The sequence below is a fragment of the Pestalotiopsis fici genome, assembly GCF_000516985.1.
Source record: "Pestalotiopsis fici W106-1 unplaced genomic scaffold PFICI_Scf_8, whole genome shotgun sequence".
NCBI lineage: Eukaryota > Fungi > Ascomycota > Sordariomycetes > Amphisphaeriales > Sporocadaceae > Pestalotiopsis > Pestalotiopsis fici.
The window spans coordinates 864946-884524 of NW_006917098.1; the positions used below are offsets into that span (position 1 = coordinate 864946).

General features: G+C 48.8%; 6 protein-coding genes across 6 annotated transcripts; 3 read left to right on the forward strand and 3 right to left on the reverse strand.

Annotated features, from left to right (window-relative positions):
• Window positions 1-809: 809 nt before the first annotated feature.
• Window positions 810-6014, reverse strand: PFICI_10960 (uncharacterized protein; the record flags this gene model as incomplete). The annotated part of the gene is made up of 5 exons (XM_007839541.1): window positions 810-3827; window positions 3894-3936; window positions 4335-4918; window positions 4975-5371; window positions 5434-6014. 5 exons carry the CDS (start codon window positions 6012-6014, stop codon window positions 810-812), a joined length of 4623 nt encoding a protein of 1540 aa, XP_007837732.1.
• Window positions 6015-7588: 1574 nt separating this feature from the next.
• Window positions 7589-8442, forward strand: PFICI_10961 (uncharacterized protein; the record flags this gene model as incomplete). Its single annotated transcript, XM_007839542.1, has 2 exons — window positions 7589-7875; window positions 7935-8442. 2 exons carry the CDS (start codon window positions 7589-7591, stop codon window positions 8440-8442), a joined length of 795 nt encoding a protein of 264 aa, XP_007837733.1.
• A 920-nt stretch (window positions 8443-9362) lies between these two features.
• PFICI_10962 (uncharacterized protein) lies at window positions 9363-10378 on the reverse strand (the record flags this gene model as incomplete). Its single annotated transcript, XM_007839543.1, has 2 exons — window positions 9363-10067; window positions 10124-10378. The coding sequence occupies 2 exons, from the start codon at window positions 10376-10378 to the stop codon at window positions 9363-9365; spliced, it is 960 nt and encodes a 319-aa protein (XP_007837734.1).
• Window positions 10379-12673: 2295 nt separating this feature from the next.
• PFICI_10963 (uncharacterized protein) lies at window positions 12674-13615 on the reverse strand (the record flags this gene model as incomplete). Its single annotated transcript, XM_007839544.1, has 1 exon — window positions 12674-13615. The coding sequence occupies one exon, from the start codon at window positions 13613-13615 to the stop codon at window positions 12674-12676; it is 942 nt and encodes a 313-aa protein (XP_007837735.1).
• A 1329-nt stretch (window positions 13616-14944) lies between these two features.
• On the forward strand, window positions 14945-15929 carry PFICI_10964 (uncharacterized protein; the record flags this gene model as incomplete). The annotated part of the gene is made up of 2 exons (XM_007839545.1): window positions 14945-15377; window positions 15445-15929. The coding sequence occupies 2 exons, from the start codon at window positions 14945-14947 to the stop codon at window positions 15927-15929; spliced, it is 918 nt and encodes a 305-aa protein (XP_007837736.1).
• Window positions 15930-17071: 1142 nt separating this feature from the next.
• PFICI_10965 (uncharacterized protein) lies at window positions 17072-19542 on the forward strand (the record flags this gene model as incomplete). The annotated part of the gene is made up of 2 exons (XM_007839546.1): window positions 17072-17681; window positions 17744-19542. 2 exons carry the CDS (start codon window positions 17072-17074, stop codon window positions 19540-19542), a joined length of 2409 nt encoding a protein of 802 aa, XP_007837737.1.
• Between the last annotated feature and the right edge of the window lie 37 nt (window positions 19543-19579).

The window sequence follows — 19579 nt, forward strand, 5'->3', positions numbered from 1 at the left end:
GTCGCTAAATGAGAAAAGAGATTTTGTGGTGTACTGGAAAAATTTATGATTTATGGCAGGGCTTTGGATTATCAAATAGCTAGCAGCCATTATCACTGCCACTTCAGCTAATGACACTACCTACATTGTAAGGTTCATGAATTAAGGCCAGGTGAGCAATCCCCTCCGGCACTCCGATACACGCATTAGGTATCAACATTGGAAGGTAATAATTCTTTCTCGGCAACCTTAAGTTACCATGCCTTACATAATTGCACACTTGATGAAAATTTTTCACTCTGGGATGGAGTAAAAGAACCTAGAAGCTGCCCTTCGACGTGTCTTTGGGGCCGGCAGGGGAGAGCCAGTATTGGGGCGTGAGCAACCGGGAGACAGATCTCTGCGACAAGTGCCTACGACAGCTCACCACCATTCATGCCGAATGACAACTTACATCGGAGTGAGCAAGAACTCTTGTTTTCTATGCCACAAGTTCTTGCAGCACCACACAATGAATTTGGTGGTGTCAGCATGCCATCAGAAGTTGTACCCCAGCTGGTATGCCCCCCGCGGATGTACAGACAGGAAGGTTTATAAGTAACACAAAGAATTTGTTAAGGAGTCGGTAATAGTCATGGAGTCAGTTATCAAAGATGATATCGAGTAAAGGTTGAGGAAAAGAAAAGGGATAACTATTCCTTAGCCAAGGGCAGCGCCTGTAACCGAAACAAAAAAGAAAAGAAAATTCAGTCAGCCGTTCTCCTATTTTAAAAGTTATGGCTAATTCCTGTGCAGGTCCACTAAGAATAAGCGACTCGGAAGTATGTAACTCAACCAAGCTTTATCTCGCTCCAGCTCGCATCATGGAACGCCGCCTGGAACACTTTGCCTATAGCGATGCGCTCCCACAGCGCACGCTCGTGGTTCCTTTCCAGCATCATCACGTAGAACGAATCCCACTCGCTCTCCTCCCTTCCTTTCGGTATGTAGTAGTTCCACACGGGGCATTCTTCCTCGGTCATCGTTTTAGCATCGGAGAGGGCAATGAAAATGTGAGGGCTGACATCGCGGCCGCCCTTGAGCTTCGTAGGCAACAGGATAGAACCACACCAGTCACCTGTTTTGTCGACGATGCTGTGTCGGCATTGGTCTCTGGGCGCCGCGGAAGATATATTGTCTTCCTGGCGCCCAACGACCAGTAGCTCTGTCTGCCAGGTCCAGAATTGGAGGATAGGCATGGCGCGGATTTCGTCCTTGGAATCTATGGGGAATGGTCCCCGGATGATGCTGAAAGGATTGTCCGGTAGTATACCGTCAAATTTGTCAGCGTTGAGGTCCTTCACTGTGGATCTTATAGGACGGCCAAAGTTGTCTTGCCTCCTTTGATCGCTCCTCCAATTTTGGCTCGAGCTACCTTGCGATGAAACTTGATCATCGGATGAATGCGAGTCTACAATCATGTATTCAATTCCATTTCCGGAACCTTCATCAAACGATTCGTCATGATCATCGCCATGGTGATCACGACTGATTCTGCGAGGGCGTTCCGGTGCAGAGGCCGGAGTGAGTGTGCTTCTGCGGCGATAAGGGGTGGTTGCGTGGGAGGAATTTGGAGGATCTTCTATTGGTCGGACACTTGCTCGTGCGGCTTTCCTTTTCTGGTTCGCCTCTGCATCCTCTTCAGGATAATATCCTGGCGTAAGACGGTCCAGATACGCCGCGTTTGATTGTCGCGTCCAACTTCTGTTCGGCTTGGCCTTGGACCGATGCCCGTGCGGTGGGATGCGTGAATCAAAGTCGACATCAGCTCTAGATTGAGAGTCTCTCCCTGCGTAACCCTTCCAGTGTTCTTCGGTGCTCCGATCCTCTGAGAGGATATCCTTGTCCCAAAGAGGCCGTAGGTTACCTTCATAATCCCGGACGTACCAACAAATCCAGGTGTGGTCTCTCAACCACTCTTGGACATTAGAGACACAACCCTCAATCATGTTCGAAGGGTACTCGCATTTGCCCCCAATCCATCCACTCCATGACCAGCTTGGAAACTCTTTGCCTCCATAGCCATCCTCTTCCATCTTGCAGCTACAATTGCCCATATCATCCTGAGTGCATGATGCTCCGCTAGACTTGCGTAATACAGTCTGTCTCCTCCTATCTAATTGCTTTGACCCCATCCATAGTAGAGCAAGGTCGAAGTGTGAAGAGGGCAATCCATAGAACAGAGGCGCGTTCATCTGATGTTGGAGAAGCCACGATGTTCCTTGAAACGCTGTCAGAATGTCCCCAGGCTTTGTGAGGTTTCGTCCCGTGTACAATGGCACGCACTTCATGTAGAACCAAAAAGCCCGACGCGGCAGCTCACCCAGAGTGCGCAGAGGTGCGTTAGTCCAGTCTAGAGACCAGCCACTGACGCCCCCATCGGTGAATATGTGTTGCGATATAACGGTTGAACGGCATTGAAAGTACACTTGGCCTTCAGCAAAGATGAGGCAGCGGCGTGAGAGAAGCCGTTCTTGGAATGTCCAACCTCGTTTGTTCCACATTGAGTCCTCTATGGAGGCCTCGGGTGGCCTGGACACCAAGAGTCGGACGTTCGGTAAGCATTCAGCCGTCAGGGGTGGAAGTTCTGAAGCATCTGCCGCTCGAAGTGCTCCTCGAACCTCTTCTGTTGTCATTCCATAACTCGATGGGAGATTTGAATGCGAGCTAGGGACCGGAGAAGATGCTCGCTGCCGCGGATGTACGGATTGGGTGGTCGTCGCGATAGAAGAAGGAGAAGAGCTTGGGGGCCCACGTTTGTGATGGCTGGCGAGTGGACTCGAGCGCAGTGTCGAACTGCTTGCTCGCAAGCCTGCATCCGCGTCTCCGTCAGCTGCGCAAATAGTAAAGTGCGCATTTCCATATACCAGGTGCATCGCCTTTGCGTTCAGTTCCCATGAACTGACACTGTCTTGCACAATGCAGAGAGAGTCAATCCATACATAGCGTTCGCCTAGCCGAGCCACTAGAAGTATTGTTTCTTGTATTGTGCGCGGAAGTCGCTCCCATGCATTCTCTAGACCTCCATGTTGGATACGAGTCATGACGTTCGCTCTCGTTGTTGTATATGGTTTGTCCCTCAGATGGCTCTTCCCCCAGACATAGCTCAGCGCAACATATCGCTCAGGCTTTCCGTTGACGACGGGTAGTGGTTTCAGCTGCATATCAATCACGTCAATGACACCGAAAAAGGTGCTTTTGATTAGCTTTTTGAAATCAGGCTTCATTGCATGCGTATTCTTGCACGTGGGGCCGTGCTTCTCGACGCAGAGGTCAATCCAGCTCTTCATCAGCGCTTGTTTCTCCTTCTTATCCACAAGGCCACGGCCAAGGAAGTGCGAGTCTTTGGCCGAGGCAGCATAAGCGTCCGAATTGATTCTACGAGAGCCCTTTGGAGCTACTAGCACCATGTACACGTTTTCTTCCTTGCCGCTAGTCTCGTGCCAGGAAAGTCGGATTCGTCTCGTGCGGTTAATGATAGTGTTTCCCTTGCCTGTTTGACGGCCGTCTATTTCCCAGGTTAGAACCAACCTGGTATCCGCGCTTACTCTGATACCGCTATAACGCTGAACAGCTCGGTAGGCAAGATCACAGAATCGACAGGTGCCGCTTCGATCTTTCATCTGATCCAGCCGTGCAGATATTCTATTGGGATCGCCAGAGTTCAGCTGAACGCCCCGGATGTTAACACCCCGGCTTGGCACAGGCTGGCTCGCATCGTCACCTGTCGAAGTAGTCTGAGGGAATTCAGAATTGCGGATGATGAACCTGTGAATACTGAGGTTGAGCTGCTGACATGTTGTGCAAATCTATTCACAGCCGTTAGTCAGCTGGCCTCCCACCAAAATAGTGCATGATCCTGGACAATGACCCACCTGAGCGTCGCCGCTTTCCTCCGCAATTACTGTAATGCTGCCACTTTCGGAATCAGGCATCTTTCTGATGGAACAGAGACAATAGGAGCAGCTTTGTTGCCAGAATTCAAATGCGGTACCGACTAACGCAATGGTGCTTTTGTCGAAAAACGATGGTCCTCATTCTCAACGAGAATTCAGAGGCGGGGAAGCTGGCGGCGATCAATTGCGTCGAGACTGTGTCCACTATGTATGCATTCATTGGATGATGAGGCTTGGGCTGCATGGCTGTGGCGTGTGCGTGGTCACGCTCTTATGTGTATGGAAAATTCATAAGTTATGTTGTATAAAAAGCCAGCATTATCTATGACCCTGACCCACCAAATCCTTCAATAATAACCGACGCCGAGCACCGAGTAAATTCCATTCCAACCTGTCGCATTCTATAGAGCCTTTCCTTACTATACAAAGTTCACACGAGCCGGCATACCCTGCGACGGCTTGGCAGTGACATCTAGAGTCTGGTACATGTATGTGCCATTTTCGTAGGCCGGTACAAACTCGAAGCGTCGCAAAGTCATCACAAGAGTAATCTTGAGCTGCATGAGAGCCAACGTCTGCCCCAAACAGTTCCTCGGCCCCTTCTCAAAGGCCCTGAAGGCCTCGGTGGATACAAAGTACGGGTCTTCTGGGTCTGTGACGAGAAAGCGCTCCGGATAGAAGCGCTCGGCATCCTTGAATATATCTTCACGCCGCATGGTGGCACAGTTGTTGACGAGCACGGCGAAGGGTGCCGTGGGCCATTCCTTGCCGTCCTGTTCCAGTGTTTGGCCTTCGAGTCCGTGTCGCAGGCTGACTCCCGTCGGCGGCCACAGGCGCAACGCCTCCTTGATCACAGCGAGGGTATACGGGAGCTCGTGGACCAGCTGGGGCTGAGAGCGAAGCATGTCTGCTGCATTCTGAGGATCTTTCCCGAACAAGGCTTCATGCTCCTCACGGAGCTTCTGGACGACATTGGGATTCTTGCTCAATGCGGCATAGGTATACTTTACAAACAACGTTAGCTACTTCAACTCGAATCATGATGGGGAATTTGGCTTACGCAGAGAGTGCTTGCCGACGTATCGTGCCCAGCGAAAATCAGAGTCTTGATCGACTGAATGAACATTTCGCGCGTTTCCGTGTCAACGTTGGCCTTGGAGTCGATATTCTTGCGGTTGGCCTGGATGGCGTAATCAATAGCGTAGTAGTTGGTGTCCTTTTCCAACTTGCTCTCTTCGTCTTCTGTTATGACGACTGGTCCATTGACGACTCTCTGATCCACTAGGCGGCCGATGTAGCGGTCGATGGCACGACGATTCACCCACTTGAGATAGTTTCGTCGTGGATTGATATCCCACAAGTAACGGGACCAAAAGTCGGATGGCGCAAGAGCTGCGAGCTTGCGGAACAGTGTCAAGAACTCGTCGTCATCTCTCTGAGCGTTGCAATCAATGCCCCTGAACAAAATCATTAGCAAATTAACGCTTTTATGCAGCCAAAGAGGGAAAAAGCAACTTACAGAATGACCTTGGCAGCAACATTGAAAATCATTCGTGCGCACAGGTCCTCCATCGTGACCTTGTGCTGCTCCTTTGCGTGATGTTCCATGACGTCGCAGAAGTCAACAGCACTGTCTACAATACTGGGCACGTGCTGTAACAACTTTCGAGGCTGGAAGCCCGGCACAAAGGATTTCCTGGCAACCAGCCAGTCGTGTCCGTTGGCAGAGACCATGGACTTTTTGCCGAGGATATGGCCGGTCCACTTTTGCATGATGGGGGATTCCTTGGGCAGGTTCAGCTTTTGCGTGACCTGCGAAGCCAGATCGGGGTGGGCGACCACGAGCTGTGGCGGGGCGAGCGGCCACAGGTCGAGGTAGAAGAAGTCGCCGAGGCCATATTGTTTACGCATCATGTTCGCGAACAGTTGCGGAGTCGCGTCGGGAGGCAGTTGGCCGGCGATGTCGCGCATGATCAAAAAGTGCCCCCAGATAGCGTGATGCGGTGGCCCGGGGAGATCTTTGAACAGCCTTCTCTGCTGGTACAGTCTCAGTAGACCGTAGCCCAGAAGAGCTAGAATCACGACGACTGGAAGAATCATGATGACGTTGGGTGCTCAGTGACCAAGAAGGGTTGTGGTCGACAGTCGAGTGGATGTCAAACTGAGTTGGAGCAGAGAAAAGTACTAATGGGTAGAATTCGTATTCGAGCATGCTTCAGATGAAGGAACTTGGGAAGAATGTCTTGTTGTTTTTTCTCATGTTAAATCGGCGCAATGTGCAATATTTAATATCAAGGCATTCCATGGCCCACGAATACCAAACCTGTGTTGCATGACAATGAATCGCTTGCAAGCGACATAACGTGAGGCTGTGGTGGCTAATTCCTGGAGAATCTCAAACTGTCATTGCAATGCAATCCTGGTATTACTCTATTCTTGGTAGCTGGTCTTGCATTGCCACTGATACGTGATGCTATTTTCTGCAGAACTGTCTGGGGTACAGGTGAGGATTCCGCCCTACATCGTGCCTGTCAATCTTGTCATACAGAATTCGACCAATGCAACGAGCCTCATTTTTCATTGCTATCTCTGCTCATCACTGCCGTGTTCTATGGAACTTCCATAAGCAGAAGCTGATGATCCTACGATTGATTATATTATCAATGAGGCGGCCAAGAACCTGTCGATCGGAGGATTTATCCACGTTGCGGCAGGGGTTCGAGGGCGTTTTAGGGGTCCTTCAAGCTTTCGGCCAAGCTTTCGCCCAGCTTTCGCCCAGTGATCTGATGAGTTAGGCGAGACTATGATCCTTCTGAGCGGGTACATGTAGCTACGAAATGGCCAAGTACCTGTAATACTTGACAGGGGTCGCCTTGGCGATCGGCGCGGGGCAGGGATTAATCAATTACGGCGCAGCTGGCCCATGTCATCTTCGCCTCGACGACAGTCCACAAAATTAACATGGTGGGAACTTCTTCTCCATCTTCGGCTGGTCCAGTGGGTATGGTGGCGTTGCTAGACTCTGCGGCACAGTTCGGTAGCAACTAAAAATATGTTCACCCACATCGGTCGTTCCTCAAATCCTTGGGAGTCGTCTAGCCCAAAGCAATGACCATTCCGGCACTTTGGTTCCGCTCATTGACAGTATTGCAACTAAGCCGAATCTGAGCATTGAGGCTTATTGTCGTCATTACCTCAGCCGAAGGAGCTTCGGCCCGGAACTTTCATCAGTGAAACACCATTGTGACGAGGCGAGCGTATACTCAACGCCACTCTTCGACTCCTAGGGGCTATTGGCAAATCATGACCTTGTAGGTAACTTTTATTCTACTGTGCACCAGAATAGAAAATGGTCACGCCTCACTGATGGTGTTTCGCTGGACAAAAGTGCAGATCACGAGCTGTGGATCGTGGCACTATTCCGCCAGGATTTTCGAGCCAGTTTGAGTATATTCCAATCGCTCATTGTCACAGCATCACCGGTGAGCCCGAATAAGCACTTGCTTTTGGCCGTGAGGCTGCTGGCGGTAGGTATCCTCTCACTCCAAAAATATTGTGAATCAAAATGCCATGTTTCCAGTATTTCTCGCTTGATTTCAGTCAACTCCCCTGCTGCAGTTTTACCCATCGTCAACATTTTATCCATCGTCTTCATCATCATCATCACCAAAGTCATGTTTACTCTCAAAGATACCATCTACCTCATTGAGCTGGCATTCTATGGGCCCATCATACCTGCCATCATCTTTGTCATTCTCCTCCATGGCGGCAAGAAACCATACACATGGCGCCCGGTCATCATTCCCCTCATGTTGATGTCGGGCCTGAGAATCGCCGGTGCTGCTGTTGGGCTCAGGTCACTGAGTCCAGACAAGGCCAGCTTGGCCAGCACTGCGACAATACTCGACACCATCGGGCTTGCGCCAGTCATTTGCTTGATTATCGGTCTTCTCATCAGAGCGTAAGTACCTTCCATGAAGCAGCAATTGAGTATGTCGCAGTATATTGACGAGAGAGCAGTAATGCACCATTGTATCGAGGGCTTCCGTTGTGGGCATTCATCCCGCTCCAGATGCTGGCAGTAGCAAGTACCGTCATGACAGCATACGGGGGCAGGGACCTGTACACGGCTGGGAAGAATGCGCAGCGAGACTTGACACTGATGCGAGTGGGCATCTTTCTGTTCATTACAACCTTTGCCGTCGCAGTGGTGCTGGCCGTCATTACTGTGCTCAAAGCCAGTGGAAAGGGCTACAGAACCGAGTGGGCCGTCGCCGTGTGCGCGCTGCTGTCCGTTCCCTTCATGGCCGTCCGTCTCACTTTCTCGACGGCGTCGCTGTTTACTGGCCAAGACTCTGTCCTCAACCCCATGACTGATAATGATACGGGGGTTTGGCTGCATTTATTCATGGTTGTCATCATGGAATACATCATCAGCTTTTCGGCAACCGCTGTGGGTCTGACTTCGAGGAGAGTCGTCTCTATTGCTATTGAGAAAGATGACTTGCTAAGTGAAGAAGAACATTGATTGTTTTTATGATTTTTGTCCTTGGAAATACATAGTTTGATAGATTGGGAGAATGGAAAGGTTGATTTTTTTAAGCAGTTAAATTGAAACCCATATAAATTATAGACAATATTATGATCAATCAACTAATTAAATTGTGATTTTACGATTTTACGTAAAGCGAACGAATACTCCGCAAAACCAGGGCAATACACTGTCCTAAGCATAATTGCTGCAAATTTCCGTGTGCAATAGTTTTAGATGTCCAAATCATACTGTTGGCGGTTAATCAAAGAAATCTTTGTAGCAATAGTTATTCGTGAGTCAACCTATTGGAGAGTTAATAAATGGTGCTTTGTTTTATTATACCTTAATTTACTTTGTATTCTTTTTTGAAAACGTATCGAGTTGGTGTGTGTCAGGTGCTAGGCACTTGCACTAAGTACTAGTACTAAACCCCTTGTAGCCACTACGGCATGCTGCATTTGGCCGATGCAAGTTAGGGGATTAAACCTTAAAATTATTATTCTTATGTCTTCGTAGCTAGCAATACCATATTCGCTCACTTTAATTTTAACTTTCCGTTATCTCCGGAGGTCACTAATGTAAACCAACAAGCCTCTGGCCTTATAGCATGAGATGCCGTGCTGAATAGCGGGGAGAAGGAAGAAACAACAACAGACAGGCTAAATAGGATGTAAAAGAGATCACAATAAGTGAATAAGTAGGTTACAATTTGAATTCATGTAAAGATTCTGAAATACACAAAATAAATGATAACGAAAATTCCCTCTAAAAATGTCGCACCGGTTTGGTCGCGACACACAAATATGCGCCTCCCTAGCCTCTAGCAAACGCCGAATAACGCCATTGAGTACTGCATAAAACATGCCCGTATCACACAGCAAGTAGAGTATATACAACTTGATAGTCCCTCCAACTCATTTCAGTTTCAATAGCCGGACACCGAAAAGCATCACCGCTATGACAAGCACCCACAGAGCAAAGCCAAGAACCATGGCTACTCGCTTATAGTATTTCAGATACCCAGATTCATTGCCATGCGGGAACGCGTTTGGTCGTTGCCGGCCCAGAAAGTCGCACAGCGGCTCCCAGCCGTCCTGGCACTTGAACTCTAGGAGTCTCTCCTTGGGCACAATGCTCTTGACCCAGGCATTATGGGCGTGGTACATCTCCACCGATGGCTCGGGGGCAGGGAGGTCGAAGCGCTCGGCTGCCAACTGCACCCAGCCGCGGTACAGGTCATTGGCAGACACAATGCCCGGCACCCAGTACCCGAGCATGCGAAAGAGGCTTGAGCGCAAGTCGATACCGAAGCCGTGCCAGGACCGGAGCCAGACCTCGGCCGAGGTGCGCTCGGTCAGGACTACCTTGGCATCGGGATACATCTCCAAGAGGTCGGGGAGACAAGCGCTGCCTGGGACCTCGAGGGTCGCCTCGTGGCCTTCCAACAGAACCGCCAGCCTCTCGCGCCGCAGTTTAGTGTCCTTGGTGTGGACAATTTCGGCACTGCGCTTCAGGTTCTCAAACTGGCAGAGCGGTTCGGCCAGATGGAAGCAGTTTTTGTAACCCAGTTCTTGTAGAGCTGTTTTCATGCTGATGGTGCCAGTCCGTGGAAGACCCGCCTTGGTTCCAGATTAGTCAAAAGCCAAACATATGCTGATGCGGGTTATGAACTTACGATAATGACCTTGATTGTTTTCTTTGGCTCATGATGTTTTGGTGATGGTGTAAATAGTTCTTGGAAAAAAGACAAAGATTTGCGCAATTTCAGGTTGGCTATGCCATTCGAGGCCAAGATACTGAGGACAACCTCGAAGATGACTGCAAGTATTTGCAAAATCAACTCATATCTATTGGGGGGAATAGAGGGCCTGCTGAGCTTCGGCGCGCCGAGTGGCACCCTTGTGCTTCGGATTGATGTTGTGTGATTCATTGTCGGAAAGCTAGAGAATGGCTATTGGGATTTAGATGAATGCGATATTATTGGAAGACTTCTTTGACTTTTGTAACACAGCATCATCGATTTATGGAGCGAAGATCAGCCTTTTAGCTTTCCAGTTCCATCTCGCCAAGCCTCAAAACACCATCAAAGTCAGTATAATGGCTTGCCACAAGTCTGCCAGTCAACCCTCGTATGACCTATTCGAGTCCATGTTTCATGGATCCACGCGCAAAGACTGAGGATAACTCAAGCATACCTCTTGCCTTCGCCATAATTTTCAGTTCTGACATCAGATGTTGAGCCTCGGCAACTCCACGCTCAATTATTTTCACCACTGATCAGCAAGAGATCCAAAAAATAAGGATTAGCCTCTTCCCACGAACTATTTTTGTGCTTCTTGACATGGTTAGCAGTGGTGTACAAAGAGAATAAAGATGAAAATAAGTGGTCATCTTGCAAGTCATTGGATGAACTTGTAGATGTAGATCACTTGCAAAGGATGATGGCGAGTTGAAGGAAGGCAAATGGGCCGGAGGCTTTACGTCTCGAGAGCATCTTGAGGCTGACCCAAGGTCTCGTGAAACGCCACTATGCCATTGTCAGTATATGATTAGAGTCGAACTGTGCTAAACCTGGTGCTCAGATTGGTTTGATAGTGCAAACAAGCTTTTGGGATGGATGACAGTGACAGCCTCAGGAACGGGGTCTTGGACCCTGAGTATACAAAGGTCCGCACAGCAGCCGCCACAGCCTTGTGGGCAGGAGGACCCCTAGAGCTGAAAATAGCACGAAAATGAGGCGGTATGCAGGATTCGTCGGGCGAGGTCATCGACAATGTATGATCCTGAATGAACAAAGAAATTACTAAGAATATCAAGTCGTCAAGATGGATCCACGTTTTTACATGGAATCGCATCCTTGAGACGCGCTGGAGAAGAAATAAGCTTCCTTGGAAATCTCTAGGCGGACGGGAGCCGCAAATGCGGGTCAAATCCAACTTGGGCTAGCTCCGAATCCTACAGGCTCAATACGCTGAATACGCTGAGGGACTTCGCCGAGACTTTTGACTGCTGTGCCTCGCGAGCCTCATTTTGCAGAATTCGGAACAGGGGTCAGATCATTGCCGAATCCGCATGGTACGTCAGAATCAAATGACGATCAAGGATGAAGGAAATGTACCTAGCGGGCGCCTCTTTCGCAACCGAGGGAGATGTCGCTCGGGCCGTGCACTACGATCTTTGCCAAGCCGGGAACACTGAATGGATATACGACATGGGTAAGAAAGTGTGTCAGCAAACGACTTTACGTAATTGCTTGGACTTGCACATAAGATATGACAGGCTGTGCTCAGGAGTCGCGAATAGATTGGCTTCCCAAATAAAGACACTTGATGCGCCACGGCGTGACCGTGTTGTGTGGCACCCTTCGGGAGACACAACCGGAAGAGTTACTAGGTCTATTTGCTCACACATTATTTTCGTAGATGTAGACTATCTTTAATTTTACTCTTTATTTTGGATACAGGTCGTATCAACACTGGAATGGATGAACATGAAAATGTGAAGATGGAATTTTTAGCCGCCTGACCATAACATGGAGTCGGACAATTGATACACAAAGTGACTGCACTCAAAAATAGGGTCTAAAAGTGTCATATTGAATTGACTCACTTTCGTATTTCGAGGTATCATATTGGAAACTCTTGCTGTACCCATTGTTTTTGTCTCATTTCGAATGTGCCTGAGTTCATATGATTAAACCGCAAGCCAACGCATTACTTGAAGAAAGAGACTTTTACTGTTGGAATAATGGGATTTGCGGTCTCGTACGAGGACGCTATCTAGATAGATAGTACAGACTGGTTGGCTAGTCACCACAGCCATAGTGTGCCTGAGGGTTACTAGCATCCGAACGCCGGAAGGCGTTCTCTACAGGCCATCGTACGAAGGGAAGTATTCCCTTAAGACGGTACGTTGAATGTAGATCTATTTGCCGTCACCTTTTGTACGAAGTAAAATCCATCTGGATGGTGAAGCTATTCTACACTTACAACAACTTTGGTTGTTAGTTAGTTTATTGAGACCTATTGACATTAATCACGAGCTTGCAGGCGCCAATTTTAGAGATGATTTTATGTAAAAGTCATAAATTTCAAACAATCTATACTCCAAGCTATTTTACAAAAGACACAAACTCCGAATGCCCTCAACTCTGTTTCTAATGACCGCCAATCTTTCAATGCTGTAGAGGAGTGAACTCAATGCTCATATCGGGCAGTGCAGCTTCCTAGTCCGAGTTCACAGTGCACCTTGTGAATGAAGATCCACTACCCTCAATCATGACACCAACAAAGTTGTTGTTGTAGTCGGCAACAACGCGGTAAACACCAGGCTCGCCAGTGGTCCAAGTACCACCCTGAATGATGGGGTACTCGCGAAGATCCTTGGTAACACCGGTAAAAACGTCGCTGCCACCCGACTTGTTGCCGAACTGGTGGGGGTAACCGCCGGCGCCGTAGTCCGCCAGTTCCTTGATCTTCTTGAAGGCGTTGCCAACGTCATCCTTGGACAGAGTCGTACCGTTGCAGTCGGCGCTGCCGACCTTCTTCTTCTTGGCGCGGGCGGCGAGATCGTTGAGAGCAGAAGAAGTACCAGCGGCCACGGCTGCTCGCTTGGCGGTGGAATCCGAGCTAGAGTCGTCGCCGCCGACTTGGTGCTTCTTGTGCTCCTTGTCCTTCTTGTCCTTGTCTTCCTTGTCCTTGTCGCCGCGCTTCATCTTCTTGGTGACTTTGGTGCAGGCAGTATACTGTCCTGCAACTGTGGCACCAGTGTGCTGCACGACGCCGCGGAAGTCACCCCTGTTGTCCTTGTAGTCGGTGATGACGCGGTAGGGGCCGGGAGTGCCCGTGGTGTAGACGCCGCCCTCGACAATAGGGAACTCTCTCAGGTCGGTGCCAGCAGGGACGTTGGTGAGGACCGCATTGTCCCCATCCTTGTTTCCAAAAAAGGCTGGATACTTTCCAACGGTGCCATCATTGTGTTGGCGACATTCCCCGAAAGCCTTGCGAATGTCTGATTCCGCAATTGTGTGTCCATCGGGGCAGAGAAAGTCGCCAAGCTTTGCTCTTGCTACGATCTCATTCATGCCGTCGTCTCGACTAGGGACCGGCGAGGCGGTGGAGATGGCCATGAGGCCATACAAGGCAAGAGACCTCATGTTGAACAGCATATTTGTTGCGGTCGTAGGGTATGAGTGATAAGAGAATATGAAATAGTAAGTTGGTTTTTATCAAGTAGTTGAGAGTAGGATGGTTGATGATTTGTATGGTGGTCAAGTAGTCAAGAGTAAGATGGTTGTTGGTTTGTGTGGTGGTTGCTTTGATGTCTTGTGATTGTGATTGATGATGGAGAATGAGAATGTGGAATATGTCGACGGAAACTCGCCAATATATACACATTTCTTCATAGCAATAATCTATTTCGAGTCTTCAAACATGCAAGTGAACAATATGGTAGGATTGATTCATTGTCATGGATGAGCATCTTGATGCAAATCCCTTCTAGCTACGATGCATCCTTCTGTTTGGTATATCCACACATGTTGAGACTCAGCCAAGATCTCCAAATAGTTCTTCAAAGGATTTCTCTATTACAAAGATACCCGGCCCGGGATCTACATGAAATTTAGTTAAAACGGGCAATATTATTTTTAGGTGTCTTAGTTGATGTGCTTTTTGCATTTCTACTCTGGGAAATAACACAGTGGGTTCAGAAAGTGTCAAAGTGGTTGACTCCCCTTGTGATTGGAGTATTTTGCCCATTCATTATCTAATATGTATGACATTACACACAGCCCTACGCCTGACTACCTTGCACGGAAGTCGGTGACCACGCAAAGGTGCAGGGCAGTCTGTGCACTGGCAGGAATCGCATCCCGGGCACTAAAAACCGGGGGGATGCAGGGGGTAATAGACACTTACTGGGGCGGTACTTGTGTTCCTTGACAGGTACTTGGCACCATGGTACCTGCTATTGTATGTATGATCCAGTCCACCAAGGATGCATATCAAGTAAGCATAGGGGCAGTTGATCGCTATATTTCCACCTCCCGGCCGCCAAAGGATCTTTTAGCGGGGAAATAAGCAATCCAAGCCTCTTGGCGATGCTGAGCGGCACAGCATTTCATTTTGCCGACCATGGAATAGTATTGCGATAGACGTCATTGTCCATGACCCTGCCTGCATAGGCGATGGATAGGGCCTTGACTAGCCCAGCCCCCAACGTTCCTGCCTTGCTCCTCTTGGCGTCATCGCCCTAAAAATAAGCGTGCGAGCCCTAAAGGTTAACATTATATGATTCTGCCAGTCACCCGCTAAGAGTAGCTTCTTTCAACCTAAATTATCTTTATCTGCCATCAGACGATTGAAGATATATATCGTATCAATCATCTTCAAGCTTACATTATTTTTTATTCTATCCCAGAAACTCATATTTGCATTCTCACCGAACATAGTATTTGCTTTTCCATACCGAGAGCACAATCACATTTCCCCCCACCATGTCAAGAGGACCCCCAAACGCTGAGCAGCGCTGGATCAATACACAGCGTTGGGTCAGTGAATTTTCAACCACGGAAGAATTTAAACTTCTCCACGACCTTGTCACCAAAGATGAAGCCACAGCCCGCGATGCAGTCCAGCAAGTCGACAAGATGGCTATCGCAGCCACTGCAGCCCGTGGTACTGGACGGGGCGTGGCCAGTCTGGTCGACTACAATGTTTCCCTGTCAGTCCTAGAGCTTGCACAACAGCTCGAACCTACCAAGCAAACAAAGCTAGTCGAGTTCATGTCACTGCTCCAACAAAATGAACAAAAGAACCCTGCAACTGGTGAGACGTTGCTGGTGGACAGTGGAAGGCTGTTCCAAGACTTGCCCTCCTTTGGGTACACTGAATTAGAAAGCTGGGTCCAATTTGGTGGCGCTCACGTAGGTATGTTATTTCAAATTCATGACACAAGCGCAAAACAGAGGGCTCCGAGTCTGACAGAGTGAACCAGATCCCTGCGACCCGGACATGATTCCTGAGCAGAAGCAGCGATTTGCAAACTTGAATGCTTTTATTGCGCAACTCAGTCAGGCTGCCGACGTGTCAGTTACGCCCCCAGATCAGATCCATCCCTTGGACAAGACGCTCCACGCCATTTGGACGATGCAAAAAGCATTTGAAAACAAGTCTCGTCTTCCTGCGGAGCTCGTCGACACAGCCGCGATGCGTGCCGCGTGCATGTGGTTTATATACGCTTCAGACAGGCTCATGGACAACGTGCGCAGCTTTCGCACGTTTATGGACAGTGCCAGTGCCGGAGCACACAACTCGAGAGAAGAATATGCATCGCAAGGCTACAAGGGATATGCGCTTGGCAGATGGCAGCTTTGGCGGCAGGGCCTCGGTCAAGCACTGGAGGCCTGCAGTGATGAAGAGACAAAGTTGTTGATTGGAGACGCCCTTGCCAAAATGGAAAGTGCAGAGAAAAAAGACTAAAATGATGTTGGAAGGCATCTATGTTGCGATGCGACAAGAACCTAGCCTAGGTAGAAAACCCCTAGCCAAATTCGTGAAACGAATCAACCCCGTTGGAGGTGCGTGTTTGGAATATACCCAATCCATCTACAGCCTCGCAAGCACAAGTGGCCAGATAATTGTCATTATTGTTGATCAAGGTGGTGCATTCCATTGGAGTTCTAAACTGGTCAGAAATGGGCGTTCATTGTTGATGTATTGATCTATGTTGCCTGACTATTTGTTTCAACGAGGGGTAGGCTTTATTTGGGCGGCCCCGGCTAAGTCCCAGGAGCCCCATACACTTATCTAGACGCTATGGCGTAGCTGTGCATGACTTGCTCAGGTGTCGTTGCTTCACCAAACCCCAGGCCTGGGCTCAGTTCCCACTATAGAGCTACCCTATTATACGTGCACTATCACAAAAGCCTAAAATTGACCAAGATCAAAATAAAAGATCCAATCTCAAGAGGAGAAAAATGATACACCCTGTTACTTTTTTTTCTTGGTATTGTCTTTCTTTTGGTGGGCTCATAGCCAAATGAAGTGGAAAAACCAGGGCAAGCCTTGGTTGACTATTAGGTAGTCACGACGAGATGGAAGCTACCAATGGTTTGCTGGGTTAGCAAGCCCCTGCTGAACGGCAGTCACAATGTATTGCCTTCATGTCTAGCGGCCTTATCCACGATTACCATTCTGCCAAAAGCCCTGCGCTAATGAATGTTGTAAGAAGACCCCGCGACTTTCATTTATAGTGTACATCACCACCATGCAGTCCCCCTGCAGTCCCCGAGCGGTCATTGAGGCTGAGCTGCAATGTACCCATGCTTAGAGCACAATGCGCAGGCTGATTACAGTGTATGTACGAAACTGCGATGAAAAGAGGCAGCAGTCCGAACGCTACTCACTGCAGAATGCAACTTTAATTAACCTTGATACTCAGCTGTGTTGTAGGTCACAGATTTGCAGCAAACCCTCAAGCCAATGTATATATTTGTTATGCACCCCTATCCCCCGCATTGCCCCTTCCATGTGAAGTCGCGTTGAATCAGGAAGTCTCCCCACAAAATGTACCCTCTGATTTCCCTTGTAGTTCTAGATCTACGAGACGCTCGCCGCCTCACATGGCTCACGAAGTAATTGAATTACACCAGTTGAACAGGCCGCGTGCAACATCAGCCAAAGGAACATATTCGGACTTGGCGCTGCCACCCGACCATATCCGTTTGCTTGACCTGCACAACGCCCCCAACGATGCCCCATTGACGGGTATTCTGCGAGTCGAGCGGCTCACCAACCTGTCCACGTACAAGACTCTGTCGTACCAGTGGGCCAAGGAGACGTCACAGGGCGCTACAATTCGATGCTCGCTACAAACCAATGAACCGCACATTGAGCTGCACATTACGACAAATTGTGCACAGGCCCTGCAATTCATTCGCCGAGAATTTGGGTCGGTAACGATTTGGGTCGATGCGATTTGCATCAACCAAGATGACGACAAGGAAAAGGAAAACCAGATCCCGTTGATGGGCAAGATCTACAGCCAGGCTGAGACCGGCTTTATTTGGCTTGAGGGAGATGGTGACCAGTTTCGTGATGCCGCCCATGAGCTCCGGCTGCGATCCGTAATTCACAAGCGGCTGCCGCTAGCTTACCTGGCAGCCGATGCAGGGGAGCAAAGACAGCTTGAGCTTGATCGTTGGAGACAGAGGTGTCTGGATGATGTCTTCGGTAAGTGATAGCGGTTATGCAACATCGATTAACCGGAGGCTGATACGATTTTCATTCTTTAGCACGGGATGGACTTGAGGATCACGCACACTACTCGTTTGAAGACTCCGGAGACGCGCGGCTACAGGTACTGTTTGAGCATATGTGGCTGAGTCGTATGTGGACATTTCAGGAACTGATTCTCTCGCGCAATCCACTCTTGCTCTTTGGCAACAGTATCATACTATGGGAGGAACTGGTCAACGCTATTCTCGTTACACCGCAAAAAGTTGACACTAAAACTCATTGGCAAACACTGATCCAGTTGTGGTTGGACTTCCCGCGACATCGCCATATGGAACAGGCGCTGTCACACCCCGAGGAAAGGGATGCAGCTGTTGAGAACGGGCAAGCGGTCGTCACAGATCTATACACATTCCGCAGCCTCATTGAATTCTCTCCAGAAAAAAATATCAGCACGCCTTGGCAACATATCCTGCTTCGTTATGGTAGAAAAGGTGCTAAATTGTGCCTTTGGAACTTTGGCCGCTGGCTTGTACTCATGGTGCTGTTACTCGTAAATCCGATTTTATTGGGTTATTTTGTTACCAACAGCGGCTCCGGCAGATTCCTTCACCTTGGTATAATCTTTCTTCTGTTCTGGGTCGGGTCCCTCTTTCCCATTGCTCGGTTGGCGATTATCAATGCACGGAGAATGTCTTTCTGGCAGCTTCTTCATGGAATGAAACGACCAGAGCCACGACGACGGAAGTTGTCTTCCAACTCGACAAATACAATTGTTATTAGCGCCATCTGGACCACGCTAAGAATGCGCAGGTGCTCTGACGACCATGACATGGTGTATGCGCTAGCCGCTATTCTTGAGGCTTATGGTATGGTTATGCCGCCGCTAGAGTATTCTCAAAGTATCAAGACGTCCTACCAGGCTTTCTTTCAATGCATCCTTTCATTGGAGCCGCGCGCGATCCAAATGATCGTTGATGCTAGTGTGGAAGACCCGTCAAAAATGGCTTGGTCATCATGGCTTCCGGATTGGAGGATGCCAGAAAAGAACAATTGGCTTTTCAACGAGCACGACGCAAAACACACTTGGATCCAAGACTTCCCCCAGTATTGTCAATCACCTGCCGTCATTGGTGATCGATTGTCCGTTACCGGAAAGGAAGTCGACAAAATTGTGGAATGTTTTCATTTCACAGCCGTGAATCTTGACGATCAGCAACTCGTCCTCGCTAATTTGAGGGTGTTACTAAGATTTATGCAGAGTGTGCATAACAGGGCAGCTTATGGAATGGATCTGTATTATCGTGGGGCTATACTTGCCGTCTTGAAAGGCCTTTTAATGCAACCCGTCGAGACAACAGTCCGAGAGAGTATACCGGATGTCCTTAATGGACCTTCAGCAAGAATGTTAGTTTTGGATGAAATCATAGCTCCCTTTAATTTCGAAGCTTACCGAAAGGACTTTTATGATTTCAAAAGGCTAAATGGTCTCACGCATAGCTTTTGGGAACGCAACGATCCAATTACTCAGTACGACCCAAATATGGATATGCAAGAATTAATACGCGAGGTCCAAAACGACGGAGCTGCTGTTGGATTCATGTTACGAATGGCGAACAAGCTCGCGGAGCAGAAGCGATGTGTTTTCGTTTTGTCGTCTGGTGCAGTCGGCTCTGGACCGCACTTTTCCGCCGCGGGAGACGAGGTCTTAGTGGTACCAGGCGTTTCCAAGCACTTGGTCGGCCGAAAGAAAGAAAGACAGGGTACCTATCGCTTTATAGGCCCTGGGCTGGTGCATAGTATTGTTGCAAGGGACACGCTTGTAGGTGGACAATATAAAGACTTCGTTTTTGAATAAAATAAATGAATATTATGCCTATATATGACTCAGAGCT